The 24947-nt window shown below is 47.0% G+C and overlaps 2 protein-coding genes across 2 annotated transcripts in view; both read left to right on the forward strand.

Annotated features, from left to right (window-relative positions):
• Nucleotides 1-20186, forward strand: part of LOC135884089 (fibrous sheath-interacting protein 2-like) — a 28758-nt gene extending 8572 nt beyond the window's left edge. The window contains exons 2-5 of the mRNA XM_065411385.1: nt 18277-18346; nt 18908-19472; nt 19545-19840; nt 20101-20186. Coding sequence (XP_065267457.1) covers nt 18277-18346; nt 18908-19472; nt 19545-19840; nt 20101-20186 — 1017 coding nt within the window. The remainder of the gene's footprint in view (nt 1-18276; nt 18347-18907; nt 19473-19544; nt 19841-20100) is intronic.
• A 346-nt stretch (nt 20187-20532) lies between these two features.
• Nucleotides 20533-24947, forward strand: part of LOC135884090 (fibrous sheath-interacting protein 2-like) — a 35863-nt gene continuing 31448 nt past the window's right edge. The window contains exon 1 of the mRNA XM_065411386.1: nt 20533-22707. Coding sequence (XP_065267458.1) covers nt 20533-22707 — 2175 coding nt within the window. The remainder of the gene's footprint in view (nt 22708-24947) is intronic.

The raw sequence follows: 24947 nt of genomic DNA on the forward strand, positions 1-24947 counted from the left end.
AGCCCTGGGCAACAGCAGCACCACCCCCAGGCAGCGACAGCCCATTGGCACCAACCATCACCCAGCAACAGCCCATTATGTAATTGCAAAAATATACATACCATTAAAGCATTTAATGTTTTTAAATAATGTATTTAGTGTATTTTCAAATTATTACAAATTAATTTTTGAATCTATTTCACTAGTTATTTTTTACATTTCCAAATGCATGTTACTATAGTATTGCAACTTTTTTTTATGGAAGGGGCCCCCGAAATTGCTTTGCCCCAGGCCCCCTGAATTCTCTGGGCAGCCCTGTGTGTGAGGAGCCAGGGAGGGAGGGAAGTGGCGTCCCCTGGAGCCAAGCCCGGGCTGCAGCGGCGGCGAGAGGGGCTCCCGGGGTGTGTGAAGAGGTGAGCGGCCGGCTGGGCTCGACGGTGCTGAGCAGGTAGCCCCGCAGCCGGAGATCCTCGCCTTCCCGCCCGCTGGGGCTGGGCCAGGGAGCGGTGAGGCTGAAGAGCAGCAGGTCCGGGGGGCTCTCCAGGTCCTCGGCTGCCAGCATGTCAGGGGTGAGGGCGGTGAGCACAAACTGATCCACCTTGGCCACCAGCAGCGCCGCGAAGCCCAGGGAGGGGGCCGTGTTCTCCGCGCCGCCCCGCAGCCGCACTGCCACCTGGAAGTACTCCCACTCCGCGCCGCCCAGCAGCTCCACCCGCATGGGGACAGAGTCACGGCTGGGCCAGGGCTTGGCCGCCGTGTGCTGGTAGCGGATCCCACGTTTGGGGGGGAGCCCAGTGCTGGGGTGGCAAGGGGTGCAGGGGGGGAAGAGAGAGCCCAGTGCTGGGGCGGCAGGGGGTGCGGGTGGGGGGGGCACTGGTGGGCTGGGGGGGGGGGGGGCAGCCAAAAATTTTTTTGCTTGGGGCGGCAAAAAACCTAGAGCCGGCCCTGCCCGGATGTATAAAGAATAGTGAAATGTCTCTCTTCTACAGACAGCTGATATTTTGTTAATATTTTTGCAGCTTTATCAACCTTCTAGCGGTTTCGATCTTGGTGATCCTTTCTGTCAAATAATGACAACGAAATATTCGAGTCTCCACAATCCTCATTTGCGTTCCTACTACAAGCACACAGATAGTCTACGGAGATTTAAAAGAGGAGGCTATGTCACCAATGAGAACAAAGTAGGTTAAATCACATGATGTTAGTAATGGGGGGAGGGGTGTTCACAAACACTTAGTGTTGGCCTGACTCTGTTCCCCTAAAAGCCAATGGGATCTTTGTCATTGACTTCAATGGGAACAAAAGTTTGGCCAAGAGTGAGAGCTTTTTACATTTACACCCATCATATTTTATAGCTTATTTTGCCTTCACAGAAAACTCCTATAGGAGGCAACATATGGCCATGCAGGCAGCACTCCAGACATCCAACTGGCACTAGGCAGGTTGCCTTACAATGAGCCAACACAAGACATGGCAACAGCATGTGACTGCTTCTGGAGCAGCACGTACTCCCTAGCCATTGCTGACTAGCACTCACTACTGATGGCCAGCTGGATATTGGATATGCTCCTTTTTCTGCTGGGGTGTTGGGTAAGGGTCAGCATGTGCCTCTCCTATCACTGGCATGAGAGCTGTGGACAGCTTATGTCTGGTTGCTTGTGCAGGGAAAGGAATATGGTCCACTAATTTTGGGTGCCCAAACTGATACTCCTAGGACCTGATTCTTCAGAGTACTTAGCATTATATAACACTTTATGTTCAAAGCCCAGCTCCCAGTGACTTCGGCTGTAGCTGTGAGCACTCAGCACTTCTGTAAATCAGTCCCCAGGGTCTCAAGTTGGTCATCCAGAAAATGAGGAATGCACAGCCAGTGACCACTTGTGAAAAGTTTGGGTTAAGTGACTTGCCCAGCATCACACAGGAACTCTATGGCAGAAGGAAGAACAGAATCCAATTCTCCAGGGCCTTAATTCAGCTGCCTTAACCATAGGATCATCCTTTTTTCTTCTGCCTTGTTCACTACACACCTTCCAACTTCTGTTACAAATGAAGCAGGCAACAGCCTCCTTCACTACACAACCCTGAGCAAGTCCAGCTGAGGCACTGCATGACGCAGGGGTTGTGTGGGAAAAACAGTATGTGATCATGTAGTTAAAGACTATATCACGATGCTTTACACAGAAGGGACCAAAATTAAGATTGCACAGGAAACGCTAATTCTGTTGTTCTGGGCATTTGCTAACTTTTGAACAGGTCTGTCATCAACAATCAGCATCCAACCAACTAACAGAACTGCTTGCAAATTAACAGAAGAATGGTGATATCACAATGACCTAGCTTATGAATGACCTAGTTTACAAATGACCCGAGCTACTGAGTTGGCCCTGAGTATCATCATAAAAATTAAATACAACATTCATTAATAATTTTGCTTAATTACAACCAACTTCCTTGAAATGTATTTTTCCCAACAGCGGGTGTGATGATGTGTGTGATCAGTGTGAATTTTTGGCTGTCTAGCGACTGTCGTTCTGGGCTGTGGTAGCTAGAGTGGCACCAGGAAAAGTTATAATCTCAACAACAACAAAATCTGAAAGGGAATCATTTTAGTCGTTTTAACTCAAACTAATTAACAGATTTACTTGTAGTTCCTCCAAAACTCTCCCAAACATACAAGACAGCCTGTCTGTGAGTAGCGGTTGGCCAGTAACACTGCATTCTTCATGCAAGACAAGGCGGTGGAATCCCCGCTTTAAATCTAAACTCAACCTTAACTGTCAAGCCACCATCGCCCCTCCAGAAGGGTCGGACTGTAGCTGGACCTTTATGGGCATGCAGAGAGAGACTGGGGCTGAGAGGGAAGGGTGCAGGGAGCCTCTTGCTCTCTTGCTCTCCAGTGCAGGGCCCAGGCAGAACTCTACACTATTTGACATCAGGGGCTGGGAGAACAGCCAGTGTGGCCACAGGAGGTGCTGTCTCCCAAGTGGGCAGCATGGCCAGGCTCCTGCCTCCTCTGGTCACAGGCCTTTCCCTTTAGAAAACTTAGTACTTGGGTTCACTCTGCCTCCAGCACCCACCAGGCATGCTGCCTGCATCCGTGCAGGCAGCCAGAATGCCTAAGGCCATTTGTTCTCCTCAGTTACAGCCTCAGTCCTGTCACATTTCTCGAGGCATCAGGACTGTGAGTCACCTTTTACCTCCAGCCGCACAGGGCCTGGCTGGAGCTAATGCGCGTGCCAGCTCCCTGACACTCCAGTCTGTCAGCACCTCCAGCTATCTCCTCAGATGCTCTGCCAGCCTGTACTTCACCGTGCAAGTTACCCTCAGGTGCACGCCTGTCCTCAGCCCTCTTGAAGAGCGCTCCCCTGCAGTAGTACCCAGCCCCGGCACTGGACACTCGCAGAAGTTACCACCTCTGCTGTCTCCAGAGGCAGAGCATACGCCAGCCTGCTTGACTCAGATGAGGGTGCACACTTTAGTTTTAATATACTGCACTGAAATCAGCTTATAGGAAAATCATGAGTAAGGTTATTAATAAAGAACAGAGATTTACATTATACCGAGTGAAGACAGCAGAAACAGAATTGGTTACAAATAAAACAAAAGTAGAAGATGCTTCTAAGAGACTGAACTTAACTTTAGCAAATGACAATCCTTTGCAAGGGCACTGGAACCTCTGTGGAAGTGGGGCCAGAGGCGACGCGTGGGGGGGCATGCAGGATCATATGCCCCTCCCCCCAAATTTGTTGCTTTGTACTGAGCATGCTCAGTAACATCTGCTGAAGCCACTGCCCTTACTCTGCCCCCACACTATTGGCAGGTACAGGTTGTCTCTTTGGGCAGGGGGGCAAACTTGCATGTTTCTTTTCTCAAAAAGTAGGGGGCCATGGCCCCCTGCCCCTCCCCCCAGTTCTGGCACCAGTGGTCCTTTTTTTCTCATCCTCAAAGTCCATTTAAAGAGTTTGCTGATTTTCAGTTCGGTCAGGATCTAGGGCCTGGCTGGCTACAGGTCTGGTTGCTCATTCCCGAAGTGGAGGAGACTGTGAGACTGCAGTGGCTAGGAACTGCAGAAGGGTCCCTCCTCACTCTATCATTTTGGGGGTGATATGGAGGGTTTGGCCTTCAGCAAAGAGCTTGTCTGAGAACTCAACACACAGATTGGTGAAGGCGTTCCTGGCAAATAAAGCCCTTAAATCCATTCTCAATTTTCAGAAAACACTTGAAAAACAAGTAACAAAACGACAAGAACCCAGTCTGCTTCCAGAAGGAGGTGACACCTGCCACTTTGGGGAGTGGCTGATACAAGAAGAAAGTCCAAATTTACACGACCCAGAGGGGCAGATGAGGAACAGGTACAGGACACAAAATAAATTTATAATTTACTGACTTGGGAGTGTCTGTGGGGGCCTGCATAGAGCTCCTAGCAGGATGGGGCCTTATTTTTACCTATATGATGAAATACCTCATTCTAATTTAGATTTGTTTATTAATTGGGCATGAATTGTGTTAGGAACTTTGTGAAGTCAGTTCTAAATTTTTCATGTGGCTTAAGCAAGCAGAAACCCAGGCAAAGAAGATGGCTGGAGCTGAGCAGAAAATTGACTGGGAGAGATCGTCACAACTGATTCTAACCAATTATTTATGCTTTTCTTAAAAGAGATTTAGACACGATTAATAAGGAATTGGAAAAAATCAAGGCCACTGGAGAAGAAAACCAACACCTTCAATGGGCTGAGGAAGAGAAAAAGCAACATGGCCAAAACAAAAAGAAACAACTTAATCTTCGTAAAAAAATGGAGGAGGTTAGAAACAAGAAACTGAAAGGCACAGGACAAATATATATACTTACACCACACCTTAAAGAGACAACTGACAAATATTTAAAGTTATTAGCAGTGAGTGAGTTTTCTGGCAAGCCCATGAGGAATTTTAAAGAGTTAATTAATATGGCCCCAATCTTGCAAACACTTATGCATGTTGTGCTTAACTTCAAGCATGTGGGCAGTTCTATTGAGTTTAATAGGACTGCATACATGCTTAGTGTTAAACACATGCATAAGTGTTTGAGTATATATTGGAAGAAAAAAAACTGTACATTTTTAAGTCAGTTAGGCAGGGTTACACATTAATATTTTAAGGCTCAAATTTCCGGGCACTGCCTCCATGTTTTGTGCCAGCTTTTTACAGTCACAAATCCTACCACTTAGACAGTTTTGCCCTTGGGATGAAATCCTGGCTCCACTGAAGTCAATGGCAAAACTCCTATTGAATCAGTGAAGTCAGGGTTTCACCCCTTATTTTCATTCACAATCAGGTATTTGAGAGACAAGGTGGGTGAGGTAATATCTTTTATTGGACCAACTTCTGCTGGTGAAAGAGACAAGCTCTCAGGCTTACTCAGAGCTCTTCCTCTGTGTATGCTCAAAAACTTGTCTCTTTCACCAACAGAAAATAAAAGATATTCCCTCACCCACCTTGTCGCTCCAATATCCTGGGACCAGCACAGCTACAATTACACTGCAAACAATCAGGTAGTTAGCAGTCTTAGTAGTGGGATTTGTGCCAGTGGTTATTTGTAGGGGCCAAACAAATAAAAGTGGAATTTTTCTGGATGCAACATTGTACTTGTAAGAAGGGAGACCAGCTGAGAGCTGGCTGAAAATTGAGCCCTAAATGCATGGCATTAGAATTGTAACATTAAAGAGTGGTGTACACAGGGACACATTGAACACGTCACTTTGCAAGTTAGTGATTCCAACAGGGTGCTGATGGCTGAAACCGTGAGAGTAATTAACCATGGGAACAACTTACCAAGGGTTGTGGTGGACTCTCCAGCACTGACAATTTTTCAATCAAGATTGGATGATTTTCTAAAAGCTCTGCTCCAGGAATTATTTGGGGGATGTTCTGTGGTCTGTGTTGTACAGGAGGGTGGTCCCTTCTGGCCTTGGAATCTATAGATTTATGAATGGTCCAGAAGAATACTTGTCATTCTGCTATCCAGCAGGCCCACTGTCACTCAAACATTAAAACTGAATAGAATTTAATAACTTGGAAAAATAATTTTGTAGGTACCAAATTTTTTGAATTTGGCCCAATATGTTTAGAATGTACCGATATGAAAATAATTAAATGAAGCAATAGAAAATGTGCTATGTGTGCCAGACACACTTAGTAAAATACACTTATAATTATCACCTTTTGGTACAGCATGGCAAATTTATGATCCTTAGGCATGGGGGAAAAAAGAAATGTTACTTCTGCTGAAAATTGGAGATGATGTTAAACGAGACTCGAGAACTGAACATCTACGAAGGAAAAGCAGAGAAGAGAAAGCTAAAAAGGTATATTAAAATACTATCTCTTTTAAAACTCACATGCCACAGAACAAGGATACTAGGCAAAGATCCTCAAAGATACTTAGATGCCTAGCTCCCATTAAAATTACTGAGAGTTAGGCATTAGTTGGGGATTGGTCTTGCTTTGAGCAGGGGGTTGGACTAGCTGACCTCCTGAGGTCCCTTCCAACCCTGATATTCTATGATTTAAATGCCTTTGGGAATCAGGCCTCTGATGATTACGATCAAAAGAGCAATATATAGATAAGAGTTATCATTAATGCTATCCAGTATAGAAAGCCCTCCTAGAATCTGACCATGGTTGTGAATTTTGAGCTTCATGGGTGTGACACACAGCTCCTCTAGAAACAGTTTGAATTGCTTGTTCTGGTTGCATTTTTGAAAGAAGAGAAGGAAAGAGCCCGAAAAGACAATTAGGTAAAAGTTTGGGTGCAAAGCCATTTTAATATATAAAATTGTTGTTGGGGGAAGAAACACAGATGGGAGTCAAAGAGATGATGTAAATACACCTCTACCTCGATATAACGCTATCCCCGGGAGCCAAAAAATCTTACCGCGTTATAGGTGAAACTGCGTTATACTGAACTTGCTTTGATCCACCGGAGTGCGCAGCCCCGCCCCCGCCGGAGCACTGCTTTACCACGTTATATCCAAAATCGTGTTATATCCGGTCGCGTTATATCGAGGTAGAAGTGTATGTGGACAGTTATATATGTGTGATGACATCAAATAATATCATCTAATAAATTAAAAGATATAAAAATTTTAACAAAACATCTATCAAAATATCACTGCATCTAAAAAAATTATTTTGCACTCTGCAATGGAAATCTTGTGCTAAACAACACTTTCACATTCTTTTTAAATACTCTAGAAACAAGCAAAGCTAGAGAAAAAAATGGCATCCCACCTGAGAAAACTGCATGAGGATGGTTATCAAAGTGAAGAATCTGAAAATCATGAAAAGGGCCGGGGTAAGCCGTTATCCGAAGACTAAGATATTACAAAACAAGGGCTATACACATAAAATAATCTGTACAGAATCCGTAACTGCCTTCTACCTCCTGCCTTGTCCCCAGGGTCTGCAAATACACTTACTATTAATTTCAGAATGTCCCCTTCTCATGCATCTTAACCACTCCTCTGCCAAAACTCAGTCATACCTTCACCTCCTCTTGTCTTGCTCCTCAATTACCAGACTTCACCTTGCCACCAGCCTTGTTTCTTCACAGCAGGGAGTAGAACACCCACCCCACAAGCTGCCCCCACAATCTAGAATTGAGTTTCCTAATAGTCTACCAGATCTTTTTCAGACCTCTTCTCAAAACACAGCTCTTCTCTCTGGCCTGTGAGTTCTGTTTTCATTTTACAATCCCAAATTTAACTATACATAATAATTGTAATAATATACTACTATGCCATTGCACTGTGTAACACCAACAGACCCCGGTGGGTGGGATCAAACCTGGGGTCTCTGGAGCTTAGTGCATGAGCCTCTACAGCTAAAAGCCAACTGCCTGTTAGCTAAGGCTGTAGAGCAGCCTCATAATCTCTCTCTCTCACTCACTCGCTCTCTCTCCCCCCGCACCCCCAATGGGAGAGAACACCACACCCAGGAGGTGTGTGGGTTACAACTGGATATAGATTAACAAAAGAGACACATAGCAATGTAGGACTGCAAGGGGTCATCTACTCCAGTTCCCTGCACTGTGACAGGACTAAGTATTGTCTAGACCAGGGGTAGGCAACCTTTCAGAAGTGGTGTGCCGAGTCTTCATTTATTCACTTTAATTTAAGATTTCGCGTGCCAGTAATACATGTTAACGTTTTTTAGAAGATCTCTCTCTATAAGTCTATATTATATAACTAAACTATTGTTGTATGTAAAGTAAACAAGGTTTTCAAAATGTTTAAAAAGCTTCATTTAAAATTAAATTAAAATGCTGATCTTATGCCGCCAGCCTGCTCAGCCCACTGCCAGCCTGAGGTTCTGTTCACCTAGGCCGGCAGCGGGCTGAGCGGGGCCTGCGGCCGGGATGCCGGCTGGCAAGGGGCCGGCAGCCGGGACCCCAGACCTGGGGGGGGGGTCAGGGGTCAGGGCAGAGGGCTGGGTGTGTGTGGGGGGTGCAGGGCAGAAGGCTGGGTGTGGGGCGGAGTTCAGGGGTCAGGGCAGAGGGATGGGGCTGTGGGGGTGCAGCGCAGAAGGCTGGGTGTGTGTAGGGATTCAGGGGTCAGGGCAGAGGGGGTGTGTGGGAGTGCAGGGCAGAAGCCTGGGTGTGGGGGGGGAGTTCAGGGGTCAGGGCAGAGGGCTGGGGGTGGGTGGAGGTGCAGGGCAGAAACCTGGGTGTGTGTGGGGGAGTTCAGGGGTCAGGGCAGAGGGCTGGGGTGCTCGGCTCATGGGGTTGCTCCCAGCCCCCTGCCCTGAGCGGCTCATGGCAGGGGGCTGGAAGGGATATGCCCTGTTCCACCCCCTTCCCCAAGGCCCCGTCCCTACCTCTTCTCTGCCTCCTCTACAGAGCAGCGAGCACGCTGCCACCCCTCCCCCTCGCAAGGGTCATCAGCTGATCGACACAGGGAAGGAGAGGAGGAGGGGCAGGAAAGCACCACGCTGGGGGAAGAAGCGGGGGAGCGGGGAAGCTTGGCTGCCACAGGACCAAGCTTCTGCCTCCTGCCCCCGCAGGGGAGAGTGGTGGGCGGGGGGGCTGAGTGTGGCTGGGGGCCGGGACCGCGGCAGGCAGCAGCGTGCCACTCAAAATCGGCTTGCGTGCCATGTTTGGCACGTATGCCGTAGGTTGCCGACCCCTGGTCTAGACCATCCCTGACAGGTGTTTGCAGTGGTGAGCTGGAGCCAATTCGCAAGAACCGGTTGCTAAATTTAGAAGCCGGTGTAGAACCGGTTCCTAAAGGGGCGGGCGGGTGGGCAAACTCCAGTCCGCGGGCCACATCCGGCCCACGGGACCGTCCTGTCTGGCCCGCCTGAGCTCCCAACTGGGGAAGCCAAGGCTCCCCCGGCCCCTCCCCCGCTTCCCCCCCCTTGCAGAGCCGCCGGAGCCCTGGGGGAAGCGGCAGGCTCCAGCGGCTATTTAAAGGACTGTGGCGGCAGAGGCAGCTGGAGCCCCCCGCTACCCCAGGGCTCTGGGGGCTATTTAAAGGACTCGGGGCTTCCCTACTTCTACCGCCCCAGCCCTTTAAATAGCCGCCGGAGCCCTGGGGAAGCGGCGGGGCTCCGGTGGCTATTTAAAGGATTGGTGCGGCAGAGGCAGCTGGAGCCCCCCACTACCCCAGGGCTCTGGGGGCTATTTAAAGGACCTGGGGCTCCCTTGTTTCTACTGCCCCGGTCCTTTAAATAGCCACGGGAGCCCTGCGGAAGCAGCGGGGCTCCCGCAGCTATTTAAAGGACCGGGGCGGCAGAGGCAGCTGGAGCCCCGGCCCTTTAAATAGCCCCTGGAGCCCCCCCGCTACCCCAGGGCTATTTAAAGGGCACGGGGCTCCCACTGCTTCTACCGTGTGGCGGCGAGTAGTGGCGGTGGGCTCCAGCGGCTATTTAAAGGACCGGGGCGGCAGAGGCAGCTGGAGCCCTGGCCCTTTAAATGGCCCCTGGAGCCCCCCCCGCTACCCCAGGGCTATTTAAAGGGCATGGGGCTCCCACTGCTTCTACCGTGTGGTGGCGAGTAGTGGCGGCGGGCTCCAGCGGCTATTTAAAGGGCCGGGGCGGTAGAAGCAGCGGGAGCCCCGGACTTTTTAAATAGCCCCCAGAGCCCCGCTGCCGCTACCCCAGGGCTCCAACAGTGGGGTTCTGGTGGCAATTTAAAGGTCCTGATTCTCCAGCTGCCTCTGCCGCCCCGGTTTTTCGCCATTTTTCTATGTTTTTCGCCGCCCCAAGCACAGCAGGCAGGCGGCTTTCGGCGGCGTGCCTGCAGGCGGTCCGCTGGTCACGCGGATTCGGCAGCATGCCTGCAGGCGGTCCACCGGTCCCGCGCCTTCGGCATCCCCGCCGCCGAATTGCCGCCGAAACCGCGGGACCGGCGGACCTCCCACCGGCGTGCCGCCAAAAGCTGCCTGCCTGCCGCCCTCACAGCGACTGGCCAGCCGCCCCCCGCGGCTTGCCGCCCCAGGCACGCACTTGCTACTCTGGTGCCTGGAGCCGCCGCTGGTGGGAGGTCTTGGGAGGGGGTGGTCAGGGGACAAGGAGGGGGGGTTGATGGGTTGCGGGTTCTGAGGGGGGCAGTCGGGGGCAGGACGTGGGTTGGGGTCGGATGGGTGGGTGGCGGGGGGGAGACAGGCACGTGGGGCTTGTACTCACCGCGCGGTTCCCTACCGGATCTTCGGTGGCACTTCGGCGGCGGGTCCTTCACTCGCTCCGGGTGAAGGACCTGCCGCCGAAAACCTGGAGCGAGTGAAGACCCCCCTGCCGCTGAAGTGCCGCCGAGGACCCGGTAGGGAACCAGTTCTTAGGATTTTGGGAGCTCATCACTGGGTGTTTGTCCAACCTATTTTTAACAACCTCCAATGACAAAGATTCATAACCTCCTTGGGCAATTTGTCCCAGTGCTTAACCACCTTGACAGGAAGTTTTTCCTAATGTTCAGCCTAAACCTCCCTTGCTGCAATTTAATCCCCTTACTTCTTGTCTGGTCCTCAGTGATTAAGGGGAACAAATTATCACCCTCCTCTTTTTAACAACCTTTTACCTACTTGAAAACTGTTATGTCCCCACATCCCCAGTCTTCTCCAGACTAAACAAATCCAATTTTTTCAATCTTTCCTCTGACAGTATTTCTTCTGACACTGAAATAAGGGTACCTGCCATCACATGTCTGTATGGGCTGGAGGCTGTTAACACCCAGCTCTTATCTAGCTCTTTAGATTTCAAAGCACTTTACAAAGGAGGTCAGTGTCATTAGCCCCATGTTCCAGATGGGGAAACTGAGGCACATTGAGAGGAATTGACTTGCCCAAGGTCAGCCAGTAGGCCAGTCATAGAGCTGGGAATAGAACCAAGCTTTCTTGCATCTCAGTCCCATGGTCTATCCACTAGGCCACATAGGGTGACCAGATATCCCGATTTTATAGGGACAGTCCTGATTTTGGGGGCTTTTTCTTATATAGGCGCCTATTATCCCCCACCCCGTCCCGATTTTTCATACTTGTCTGGTTACCCTAAGGCCACACGGCCTTTTGTACATACTAAACCTCTACTTGCGTCCTTCCTAAACGGTCCATAAGTGCTGTGTGGCATTTGCAAGCTGTGCACAGAACTTATGGACAGTTTGGGAAGTTTGCTGCCAGAGACTTGGACACTGCCCATGGTGGAGGCAGTATACTTAAAATTCCTCTTTTCTGGACAGCATAATTCTGCAAACCATTTAACAGTCTGTTGACCAGTCTCCGAAAGGTTGCACCAGCATTTACCAGATCAAAAGGTAACACCGTAAATTCATAGAGCCCTATATCAGTGATAGAAGCTGATTTTTATTGTGCTTCCCCCTCCAAAGGGATCTGCCAGTAACCTTTGGTTAGATCAAAGGTACTGAGGTACTTGGCTTGGCTCAGCACATCCAGCATGTCATCAATTCTTGGCATGGGGTATGCATCTGTTACAGTGACAGCATTAAGTTTCCTATAGTTTACACCAGTGGTCCCCAACGTGGTGCCCACGGGCGCCATGGTGCCCGCTGGGGCATCTATGTGCACCTGAGTACTGGCTGGCGGACGAGCATCCGCCGAAATGCCGCCGACAAGCAGTGTCATCCAGAGGCGTCGCCGCCGAAATGTCGCCGATTTTCGGCGGCAATTTGGCGGCGATGCCTCTGGATGCTGCTGCTTGTCGGCAGCATTTCGGCGGCGACACCTATTGACATTGCCGCTTCTCGGTGGCATTTCAGCGGGTGCTCGTCCGCCGGCCACGGTCCGTGGTGGCTCGTCATCTGGCACCCGCCAGATGAAAAAGGTTGGGGACCACTGGTCTACACAAAATCTTACAGTGCCATCCCTTTTGGGGACCAAGACCACAGGGGAAGCTCACGCACTGTCAGATTCCTTAATCACCCCCAGGTCCAACTTGCTTTGTATCTCAGCCCGAATTTGCTCCTTCACCTTGCCGGTAAGGCCTGGAAGGGGGCGAGGGGCTGAGTCCCTTTTGTGAGGATTCTGTGGGACAGCAAGTGTGTCCTCCCTGATTTGTTGGAAAATACCTCACTCTATCTTTGCAGCGTTGACAACGCTTCCCCCTTTTCGACTGGTGTCAGCTCACTACAGATTTCCATACTTTCCAGAGTTGACCCATCTTGGCATTCCGACATCAAATCAGTGAGTGGGTGTGCCTCAGTTTCCCCTTTGACACAACAGATCATGTTTACCCCGGCCACTCTACTGTGATAGGCCTTGAGTCTGTTTACATGTACCAATTGGGGCACAGTATCATCAAGGGGCTTTTTAACTTTATAAGTGTCCTCACTCACCACTTCCACCACTTTAAAGGGCCCATCCCAGGAGTTTTGCATTTTGAACTTTTTTGCAGGGCTTTTTTGCAGGGCTGACCATGACCAAATCTCCTATGTCAAAAGTGCATTTACAAGTATTTTTATCATACCACACCTTTTGCTTGGCATGACTGCTCTGGAGGTTGTTTTAGACAATTTCCATCAACTCCCTCCTGAACCTCTGGACATACTCAGTCACGGGTTCTTCCCTCACCATGTTGCATCCTTCCCAGGTATCCCTGATGAGATCGAGAAGTCCCTCAAATACTGTTTTACATCATCACTGCAAATATTCAGGAATTGTTCTTGAGTAACCAAATCACACATTTCTTCCAAGCTTGTAATGCCTTTTCCCCTCACGCACTTATCTAACAAATCTCTCATTTCATTTACATAAGCCATATTACTCAATCCAGATCCTCTCTTAAAACTCCTGAATTTAACCCTGTAGGTTAACAATCTGAAACTGTTTCAAAACCAGTTCCTTAAATTTACCATAGTTTGAAGCATCATCAATTGGCATCATATTGAATATGTCCAGAGCTCTGCCAGTCAATTTTGCTACCAAAGTGGTCATTTTTTGATCTTCAGGAATTGCATGGAGGGTGCACAGTCTCTCAAAGGTGATGAAATATTCAGCAATATCACTGGATTTATTATGCTGTGGACATAATCATTCTCATTTATGGATTTTTGGGGAAGTGGAGCCAGCTGCTGAAGGGTTCTGTCTCTTCCACTCCATTACAGTCAGTTCATGCTTCTGGGTCTCAATCTGGTCTTGTATTTCTCTGTCTTTTAACTCCAGGGCTTGCTGGTGTGCAGCCCTTTTTTCATCAGCCTCCAGCTGTCTGAGTTCCAGGGCTAACCTCTGGGTTTCCATGGCTCTTTTCTGAGCAGCTTCCTCCCTGGCTGCCTCTGCCGCCATAGCCCTTCTGTGTGCAATTTCCTCCCTGGCTGTCTCTGCTTCTTTGAGCCTCAATTGAAACTCACGGTCCTTTGCCTTCTCTTCTGCTTCCAGTCTGGCCAGTTCTAGTTTTGTAGCTGCCTCACTGGTAATCATTTTTCTGTTTTTTTGTGCTCATTTCCCTCACCCGAAATAAACAAACAGAAATAACAAACCAGTAACCACTTTGTCTGTTCTCCAGTCACCACACTCAAAACTCACTTAAAATCACTACCAGTGTTTCAAAGCAATCATCTGTGCACAGATTCCTGCTCGACTATGCCACTGTGACAGGTTCGGTCACAGAGACTCCCTTGGGACTGCCACCTGATGTTCTGAGACTACCTCTGAGCCCGTTTTCCCTGCCAGCTTGGGACTTCAGTACCCTGTCTTGTTGAGCCATATGCAAACACAGACCCAGGTCTGAACCACGTCCCCCAAAAGCTGAAGTCTTAACTGAAAACAGCTTAAGAAGTGCTCCTGTCTCTAGCACCCAGACACCCAGTTCCCAATGGGATCCAAACCCCAAATAAATCCATTTTACTCTGTATAAAGCTTATACAGGGTAAACTCATAAATTGTCCACCCTCTATAACACTGATAGAGAGATATGCACAGCTGTTTGCTCCCCCAGGAATTAATTACTTACTCTGGGTTAATTTATAAGCTAAAGTGATTTTATTAAATATAAAAAGTAGGATTTAAGTGGTTTCAAGTAATAACAGACAGAACAAAGTAAGTTACCAAGCAAAATAAAACAAAATCATGCAAGTCTAAGCCTAATACATTGAGAAACTGATTACAGATAAATCTCACCCTCAGAGATGACCCAATAAGCTTCTTTCACAGCCTAGACTCCTTTCTAGTCTGGGCCCAATCCTTTCCCTGGTACAGTCCTTGTTCCAGCTCAGGTGGTAGCTAGGGGATTTCTCATGACTGCCACCTCCTTTGTTCTGTTTCACCCCCTTATATAGCTTTGGCACAAGGCAGGAATTGTTTGCCTCTCTGGGTCCCCACCCCTCCTTTTAAATGGAAAAGCCCCAGGTTTAAGATGGATTCCAGTACCAGGTGACATGGTCACATGTCCTGTGAGACCCCAAGCCTTCATTCTTCCCAGCCTGACTCACAGGAAGGCTTGCAAGTAAACAGAGCCATCTACAAAAATTGTCCTGGTTAATGGGAGCCATCAAGATTCCAAACCACCATTAATGGCCCACACTTTGCATAATTACAATAGGACCTCAGAGTTATATTTCATATTTCTGGTTTCAGATACAAGAACGATACATTTATACAAATAGGATGACCACACTCAGTAGATTATAAGCTTTGTAATGATACCTTACAAGAGACCTTTTGCATGAAGCATATTCCAGTTACATTATATTCACACTCATTAGCATATTTTCATAAAATCTTATGGCGTGCAACATCACAACCACCACATAAACTCTTGTGTTTCCATAACTATGGGATGCATTTTGAATTAATATAAAAGTAACGCTGTACGGCACTTGTAGAAGTTGCTAAACTGTGCACATACTAATGTCATTGTTTGCATAGAAACTAATATATTTCAAATAACAGTGAGACTTAAAGAAGGCCCAGAAATGCACAAAATAAATGGCATGACCTATGAAGCAGTGTAGTACAGGATAAACATTTTACTGCCACTTGATTTAGGAATATTCTGTATAATTCACTCATGGCTCTTCCATATGTGAGCAATGTATTCATCCCAAACTCATGGCAATAAATTCTTTTTAGCTCCCCCACGCCATCACATTTTCTATATGTAACAGTTAGACACCTGAAGTTTTTTGTAATTTATTTTCCAGGAACTAATGCCTCTAGTCGCCCTTCAGTTAATGGAAAGAAAATCTTACTTTCTTCAATGGTCTCTCAACAGCCTTTTGATCAGATTGCTAATAATATCACGAACAAGAAAAGAGCATGTTTTCAGGTATGAACTGATTGCACATACAGATCTCCAGACATAAAACTAAAAGTAACATATGCATGTTGGCATATTGCACATATGAAATGTATTGTTATGTATAAGTCACCAGATGCCACTGTTATCTATACTCTTATAAGTTCTTTTTGTAGCCTGTGAGCAGGGTGTAGCCTTGAAGAAAAGTTGTATTGTTGTTAGTTTTGTGATGCATCGTCTTCTGGGGGAAGATGTTGCAAATGGGAAGAGAGTTTGTGCTCTCTCTCCATCTTGATCTCTCTGGCTTGAGTCAATTGTTGTGGCAGAGTTGCTTCCTGGGAATCAGGCACTGGTGCTTGTGCTGAGATTTTTGAAAGTGGGATTGCCTGTGTGCTGTTTGTGACCACATCTGTTCAAGGTCTGGTGTGTCTGATGTGAATAAACCAGTTACCCTACGAATATACCCATACTCTGCATCCCTGATTTCTTCTCCAAAGGCCCCAAAACTTGCTACTGCTTGGCTGAGGAACTACCGTATTGTGACAAGGTCAGGCCAGATGGCTACAGGAGAGTGACAGAAGGTAGATACATTAGCCCCAGATTAAGCAGGTCCCTTTTCCCTGGGTAAGATAACAGGGGCGGTTCCAGAACGGGGTTCTCCCCTTCCCCCAAAACTCCCTATCTGACATAGGAAGAGTTGACTTGGTCTGTGAGACACACCAGAGGGGAAGGTCTAATTTGGAAAGGGATCTGGCCTGTCCTTGACCCACTAGGTGGGACAACAGAGACTGCGGAGATTGTTCTCCCTTTCCCCCATGCTGGCCAGTGATGAGGTTAGCTGAGTGAATGGCAGGTTTGTGCCACTAATTAAAGGGGCCAAACTGAGGACTGCCGTGAACCTCTAAGGCGAGAAAATCCACCAGAAAGCACAGGACCCACCAAGGCAGAGGAGGAACTTTATCACAGTATGTTCTCCAAAGTTACATAGTGCAGTACATCTGCACTCTAGATTTTGTGCCTCTGGCCCCTGACAGGTCAGATTTCATTAATTCAAAGTTCTGAGCTAATCATTCCAGTGGCATGAGCCAACACACTGGGGAGGCATCTTGACAGAAACAAGGTATCAAGCTATGTTTTTGTTGCACTGTCCCTGAAGCAGCTGTCCCTGTGGTAGCAATGAAGGGAATTTAGTGTAGACACTGCCTTAATCTCTCTGTGAGTTAGCCAATCTATCAAGGCATACCCAGATTTGTAAAGCATTTGGAGATCTACAGAGAACCATATGCTATGTAAATGTGAAATGACATCATCATTCCCACTGGGAAAAGTAAGAGAGTCGCTGAGTGATTTACCTGGAGGGCACCATGGTCCAGGGGCCATGGCTACTAGATAGGAGCTTTGGGCAACTCACTTACCTCTCTATTCTGCCATCGGTAAAATGGGGATAATTACTTCACCTACCTCCAGGAGGAGGAAGGGGGGCTGGAGGGACATTTAGCCAAAGTTGGGGCAGCCATTTGAGTATATAAAAGTAGGCAGTATGGCAGTATTATTGGTGTTGCTGGATGCCTCCTCCTGCAGCTCGGCGGACCGGAGAGCAGCATGTACAGAGAAAACACAGATCCTTCCATGGTCACTATTGACACACAGAAAACAGCCTGCAGATTAGTTGATTCTCTGCCCCAAAGAGAAATATGCTGATTGACAAGTGACTTCTGTGGGACATGGAGACAGTCCAGCACCAGGCACGGGCCCCTGTCACGCATGTGCTGTGCAGGGAGAACAGCTGCCTCCCAGTCAGGTGCCCATAGACATGCTTAGCCACTGGGCAAATATGACTGTGGTGTGCTGTTCCCGAGAGAGGGCCACAGCTGGCCTAGCTGTGTGATGTACTGTGATTACTGAGGCCCAGCAGGGCTGTAAAAGCCTCCTCTGAAACTCCCAGGAGCTCCAGCATGAACTGGCCAGAATGTCTCAGAAGTTTCACCCTCAAGACAGCAAGAGTCTAGGACCAAAGCTTGGGCATCAAGGCTGATCAGTGCACGTTGCAATGGCCCTTGGCTAAGAATGAGACTCCATCAGACTGTATGAATGCTCAGGACTGTCCAGGAGTTAACAGCTGCGCTTTGCTGCACTCTCCCACACAGCACGGGATGGAGTCTCTGACTTCACCCCACAGAATGTGCTCAGAGGTGTGTCATACTCCTAGCCCTCCCTGACACCTGTGGTAGGGACAAACAGGCAAACTTCAGTCACCTTGGGCTCATGGGGTTAGATCCTGGCTCTGTTGAAGTTAACGGCACAAGTTCCATGGACTCCAGTGTGGGTAGGATTTTCCCCGGGGTCTTTGGAAGATAGAGGCTGCCATAACTTCAGAGCTCCAGAGGAAGCAGTGTGGCCCTAATTAGTCTTTCACTGGTGAGCCCTTTTCTAAACTAGCTGTTTATAGATGTCACAGCTGTTACTGTCCATCCTAAATGTTTTAATCAGATACAGTAAGTAGTTTATACCACATGAAGAAGGTAAAACTGGAGTAAATGAACATATTAACGTGTCCTTTCACATTTGCTTGTGTTGCAGAAGAACAGAACTGAAGACCTGAACAGTAAAATTCAGAATATAATGACATGGTTCCTGGCTGAAGTAACAAGTACCTTATACCCCGCTGTAACAAAGTATGAAGAGCGAATCAGAGCTAAAACACATACGACAGCTGTAGGGTCAGTACTCTCTTATGAGAACTCTAGTAGCTGCAATGAAGAGATCATTGATGTGTTTGGAAGTCTTCCATCCTCCAAGACCAGAAGGGTCATCTTTACAGACACAGGCATAAAACCCACCAGCTCACCAACTGATCACAAGACTGTGACAGGAGGGAAACCAACTTCACTACTGGCTCAAAAATCACCTTTCACACCTCTGACAAGGAGCACACAGGTGTCTCTAGAAAGTGAGTTCCACAAAGAAAATATTCACAAGGGAAAACCAGCAATAACACCTCAGTCTCAGACTGAAAATATTTCTAGTTTGCACAGGAAGGTCATGAGCATGGGAGCTATAGCTGAGTTTCCCAGAAAGAACTTCAAAACAGAGAAGTTTCCGTTTAGCCAAACTTATTTTAAACTTGAATCGACAATAAAAGATGCCAACCCAAAAAAATGTCTGATTGGTGGGGATATTTCTTCAGCCTTAAACCAAAGTCTTCCTACAGAAGGGATTTTCAAAAAATTATTTGAGCAGCAAAGAGGAACAGAAGCAAATGGCATTGACAACTTGAAGATGCTGCAGGTGGCTGAGAATGTTGTCAAGAACGTTTTTATAAGGGTAAAAGATCTGGATCGTTCTGTTTGCATTTTAAAGAAGGCTCCAATTGAGCTTAGTGAAAGATTGTTCTGTAGTAAATTTAAAAGAACCGAATCTCCAGGGACTTTTCATAAAGATTTCCAGAAAGAAATTGGATTAGTTGCTAGAGAGATTGTAGCAACTGTGTTTGATAACTTCCACAGGTGTTTGGTGTCCTGCATATCCACTGCATCAGTTTCAACTAGCGGAGTTTCCAAATCAGAAAAAAATAGAGTCACGCAATCTGAATTACCTGTTTATGACCCACACTTTTCTTTGGCTTCTATCGATAAAATAGCCAAAGAGACGGTTGAAAGTGTTATATTCACACTGGAGTCATTTGTAGCCTTTCAATTTAAACATGACTTTAAATGTAAATTTTCTGAAATAATGAGACTCCCTGTTGAAAATAGGTCTGGTGCACAACAGAAACCATTCCTAAGGCCTCTCTCAACTCAAGTAGCAAATGAAATAGAATTATCATTTGAACATAAAGTGCCAGGAACTACAAATAAAAGAATTCTGCCCACATTAGAACCCTTTCATAGTTTTTCCGACATATCAAGGATTAGCAGTGTGATTACCAGGGAAAGCATACAGAATGCGATTTGCCAAGTCCAAAAACTCCATTCAGAACTGAGCATTTATGCTAAAATTGCTGTTACCAAAATTCTGGAAATCATCAAGTGGAAACCTGAAAAAGAAATTAGCCAAAGAGAAATATCTCCATTTAGTGACATCTCCGAAGAAAACATCATGGCAAGTGAGATAACTGGTGCCATATTAGAGCAATGCAGTCAAAGTCAGATGGAAATTACTTCAGAATCGAAGTTTGGAAATCTTCATATGGAAAAACCTGGACGAGCATTTGGAAATAATAAAATTCCTGGTCAGGGTGTTACAATGTCAGAAGGAATGAAAATGTCTGCTAAAAAATTAGAAGTTGACTTAAGAGAAACCTTTCCACCTATCAGTGTTCCTGGCATGGTGATTAATTCAGACGAAAAAACAGAAATGGAAAAGGAAATTCCACGTAATTTTCCAACTATCCAGTGTAACCAGTTCTCTGCACGGGATGCTCCCACTACATCAGAGAGAATCAGAAAGTCTATTTTCTACACCACAGCTCCCAAACCAAGATCTTCTAGACCAGCACTGGAAACAATAAGAACACTTAGCTCCAGGATGACTCTCCCCCCGATTGGAAGACAATTTGCAAGAAAGTCATTCTGTAAAATAGGCATAAAGAAATCTCCCAAAGGGGAAGCAATGCATAGGTCAATGCATGAAGAACATGGTGAGTTTCTGCCATCATGTGAAACTGAGAATCAGGCAACACAGTCACAGGATGGTATTAATTCTGCTGTTTTTTTGAAAGAAATGTGTAGTGAACTAATAAGCAAATTAATCACTTCTTCTCAAAACATAGACACCCAGGACAGAAAGACAGCTGACACTGATCCTTCTAATGTGATGACAAATTTAATTGATTCAATGTTAAACGAGTGTTCAAAGTCTCAAGTCAAGGAGCTGCCACTGTTGGAAAGTCCGGGCCCCCCACCACAGGTTAGCACATTGGCTACTAAAATTATTCACTCCAGTTTATGTGACATTTTGAAAGGATGTGGTTCTGAAGCCTCAGATTATACAGACATTAAAAGTGACCACAGTGCTTCAGTAGAAACATTAGCTACTTCAATAAGGAGAGAAGTTATTGATTACCAGTTTCAGGGACCATTGGCGAAAGCATCATCTTCTACTATATTTAAGCCTCTAGAATCTGGGTTAATTGCTGAAGAGGTTTTACAGAAGGCCAACAAACTCAGCACACAATGCCAGACTTCCACCACACATACTATTAGGGTACCACATGGATTTTTAGAAGATATAATTACCAAACTGTTATCTAAAATTCTCCCTGAACACTCCAACATGTCTTCCTCTGCAGAAAAGGAAAATCAGATTGCAGAATTTGACTTTATTCACATGAAGCTAGTAAGTAAGGTTATGACAGAAATCTCTAAAGATCAGAATTTGATTATTCAGTATGTTAAATGTTTGCATCGAGATGGCGATGCCATTCTTCAAACAGTTGTAGAATCCGTGTACAATAAGCTTTTGCCACAGTTTGGATCCCAATTAACAATACAGAAGTGTTTAAAAAGTGGGTGCACAGTTCTTTCTGAAGCAATAGCTGACTTGGTATTAAGAGAGATCTCAAGGAATCAATTGCAGAACTTTTTTTCTGGAGAATTAACACCTCACCAATGTGCTGAAGCGGACAATGTTGTTGAAGATATGCTTAGAGACCTCACCGAACCCTTGGATCACACAAACCCCATAACATCAGATATTAGTGAATTATCTTCTCTCATCATAGAAGAACTTTCAGCTAAACTTATACATAAACTCTTGTCCATATTTCCCATTTTGGACTTAGATGCACAAAATATTTCTTCAGTGAAGGATGTAACTTCCAAAATAATGAATTCACTGCAAGTGCTCCTTTCAAAAAATCAGATAAAGATTAGTGAAAATATCAATGAACCAGACTCTTTACAAGAAGAAGACAGCAAAGCTACTGGAGATGTTGTCAATTCTGTTTATACGCGCATTTTGAAACAATCTGACTCTGATGTTTCTATTCACAAAGATCTAACAAACAAGAATGATGTTTTAGCTAATAGAATAGCTTCTTTAATGGTAAGTGATACTTCTAAACATGAATTTCAACACATTTCGGAGGAAGAGCCACCACCCAGTTCACCTTTAATGCTGGAGGCTGTCAATATTATTAAAAAGATTCTTACCAATATAGAGATGCCGAAACATCCCTCGGCATCACATATCCCTGTGTTACCAGTGATGTTTGTGGAAGAAATATTAAGTAGATTCTTGTCTAAAATCTTAAAGTCAACTCACAGCAGAAGTCCAGAAAAAAGAAGTTTATCAAAGACTGAAGTGAATGAAGTTGCTGGGAAGCTGAAACAGTCCATGGAAAAACTAATGTCCAAAAATAAAATCAGTCTTGTGGAAGCAGCAGGTGATATGGCAAATCCAGAACACAACGACACTCTTAATCAAGTGGCTCATGCTATTTACAATAATGTCCTGCAAAAATCTGGATCTCAGCAAGACTTTTATGATAATGTAACAAGTTCCAGAACAAATTTTCCTCAACAAGTAGCTAGTATAATAATTAACGAAATCTCTAATTGCCATCTAGCACTTGCTTTTAAAGACAATCCACCGATGGTCAGCCAGAGCGCTATAGCACTTGACAGAATTGTTGACAGAGTCCATGCACAAGTTTCCCTTCATACAGTGCCTGCACCAGAATGTTCAATCAGAGATGAAAATGCAAATGAGCAACCAACAGAAACCAGGCTACCCATTAAAATAATCCCTTATATTGGAAATAAAGCATTACAGATAGATCCGGACATCGTGTCAGAACATTTAGCAGTTATTTCCATAAAAACAGAGCCTCTTGAGGAGCTGAAAAAAGCATGCTTCGCTTACACTGGACTGAGTATAGCAGACCTGAGAAGAGCATCAGTGGCTGGGAAGAGTCCTGCAGCTGAAACTAGTGGAGCTGAAGAAAAGAGAAAAAGAGAAAGACGTCCCTCTCTGGATGTGTCAGGACGGCTGGATGTAAAACCAAAGGAGGTAAGTAAACAGAGTGAGATTGGCAGTCTGGGGGATATGTCTGTGTCAACTTGTAAACTCCATTTTGTTTTGTGAATGCCCAGTGATGAGCTGCCAAAATCTTAACAACCGGTTCCCTCCTCCTCACCCCACGAGGGGGTCGTGGTCCGCCCCCGCCCCCCGGGACTCCTGCCCCATCCAACCCCCCACGTTCCTTGACACCCTCCCCCCCCGGACACCTGCCCCATCCACCCCCCTTCCCTGTCCCCTGACTGCCCCCTGCCGCCCCATCCAACCCCTCCTCTCATTCCTGATGGCCCCCCGGGACCCCTGCCCCATCCAACCACCCCTTCTCTCTGTCCCCTGACTGCCCCTGGAACCCCTGCCCCTGACTGCCCCCCACCGCCCCATCCAACCCCTGCTCCTTCCTGACTGCCCCCCGGGACCCTTGCCCCCATTCAATCCCCCTGTTTCCTCCCCTCTGACCGCCCCGACCCCTATCCACCCACCACCACCACCCCGAACTCCCCTGGCCTCTATCCAACACCCCATCCCTGCTCCCTGCCCCCTTACCACGCTGCCTGGAGGTGGCTGGCAGCGCTACAGCCGCGCCGCTCGGCCGGGGCCAGGGCCGAGCAGGTCAGCCGGGGCCGGGGCCAGGGCCAGGGCCAGGCCAGAGTAGGTCGGCTGGGTCCGGGGCCGTGCCGTGCCTCCCTGGAACGCTCCTCGTGCCCCCCCCCCGCCCCAGCTCACCTGCGCGAAGCTGCCGCTTGCTTCTCACCCCTCCCAGGCTTCCCGCATGAACAGCTGATTCGCGGGAAGCAGGGGAGGGAGGGGGAGGAGAAGAGGGGTGGAGCGTTCAGGGGAGGAGGCAGAGGTGAGCTGGGGCCGGGGGCGGGGCGGAGAGCTGCCGGAGCTTTACCGGTTGTTAAATTTAAAAGCCCTTTTAGAACCAGTTGTCCCGCGTGGGACAACCGGTTCTAAAAGGGCTTCTAAATTTAACAACCGGTTCCCGTGAACCGGTGCGAAATGGCTCCAGCTCACCACTGGTGAATGCCATGATTGTAACCTTCTCTGTAACTGTCCCTTTGCATTGTAACTTCCATCTTGGGTTAAGGCATCCTGGGATGTTAACAACCGGTCTATTCTGGGTAGTGGAGGCTCATGCAAAAGGGTTGGGTGTGACGTTCCCCTCTGTTTTTATCTGGACCAGTGATCTGCTAGGTCACTCGGATCCTTGACTCTGGGAGTCAGCCTTACCCTGCTCTGCTGTGAGAAACCCCACTCCTAAGCTGTTCACGCACAGCCTCTGGCATGTAAGCTGCTCCTTGGATTGTGCAACCAAATGACACTAGCCAATATCTCCGGTCCCAGACACAACCCTAGGAACCTCCGTCTTGCAGTGTCCAGTTATGCCCGCTGGACACTGCAAGCTTACATGACTTCGTCAATTTAACAAAGAAATTTATATGTACCAGGCTTGTTATCCCAAGGGGAGTCTCCGACACGCTTCAAACCAAATGCACTGCTTCAGGTAGAATAATCAAACAAATTTATTAACTATGAAAGATAGATTTTAAATGATTATAAGTCAAAGCATAACAAGTCAGATTTGGTCAAATGAAATAAAAGCAAAACACATTCTAAACTGATCTTAACACTTTCAATGCCCTTACAAACTTAGATGCTTCTCACCACAGGCTGGCTGGTTGCCCTTCAGCCAGGATCCCTCCTTTGATCAGTGCTTCAGTCACTTAGTGGTGATGTCTGTAGATGGAGGTGGAAGAGAGAGGAAGAGCATGGCAAATCTCTCCCTTTTATCATGTTCTTTCTTCCCTCTTGGCTTTGCCCCCTCCCCTTCAGAGTCAGGTGAACATTACCTCATTGCAGTCCCAAACTGACCAACAGAAGGGGAGTAACTCACTGGAGAGTCCAACAGATCCTTTGTTGTTGCCTAGGCCAGTGTCTTTTGTTCCTGTGAGGCTGGGCTGGGTTTGTTCCATATATGCCCTGATGAGGTGTGAACTGGCCCTCTGCTCTTGGAGAATTTTTGCCTGGGCTTGCTTTAAGCCATGAGGACACATTCTCAGCCTCATAACTATATACATGAAATTACAACCTATAACATTATTATAACAACGATTACTATAACATTACTATAACAATGCTCAGTACATCATGAGCCTTCTGAAGACACCCGACATGACAAACTTTGCATTAGATACCACACAATTATATTATAAGGATGAACACAGGGGTGC

Source organism: Emys orbicularis, chromosome 9 (genome assembly GCF_028017835.1).
Source record: "Emys orbicularis isolate rEmyOrb1 chromosome 9, rEmyOrb1.hap1, whole genome shotgun sequence".
Lineage (NCBI taxonomy): Eukaryota > Metazoa > Chordata > Testudines > Emydidae > Emys > Emys orbicularis.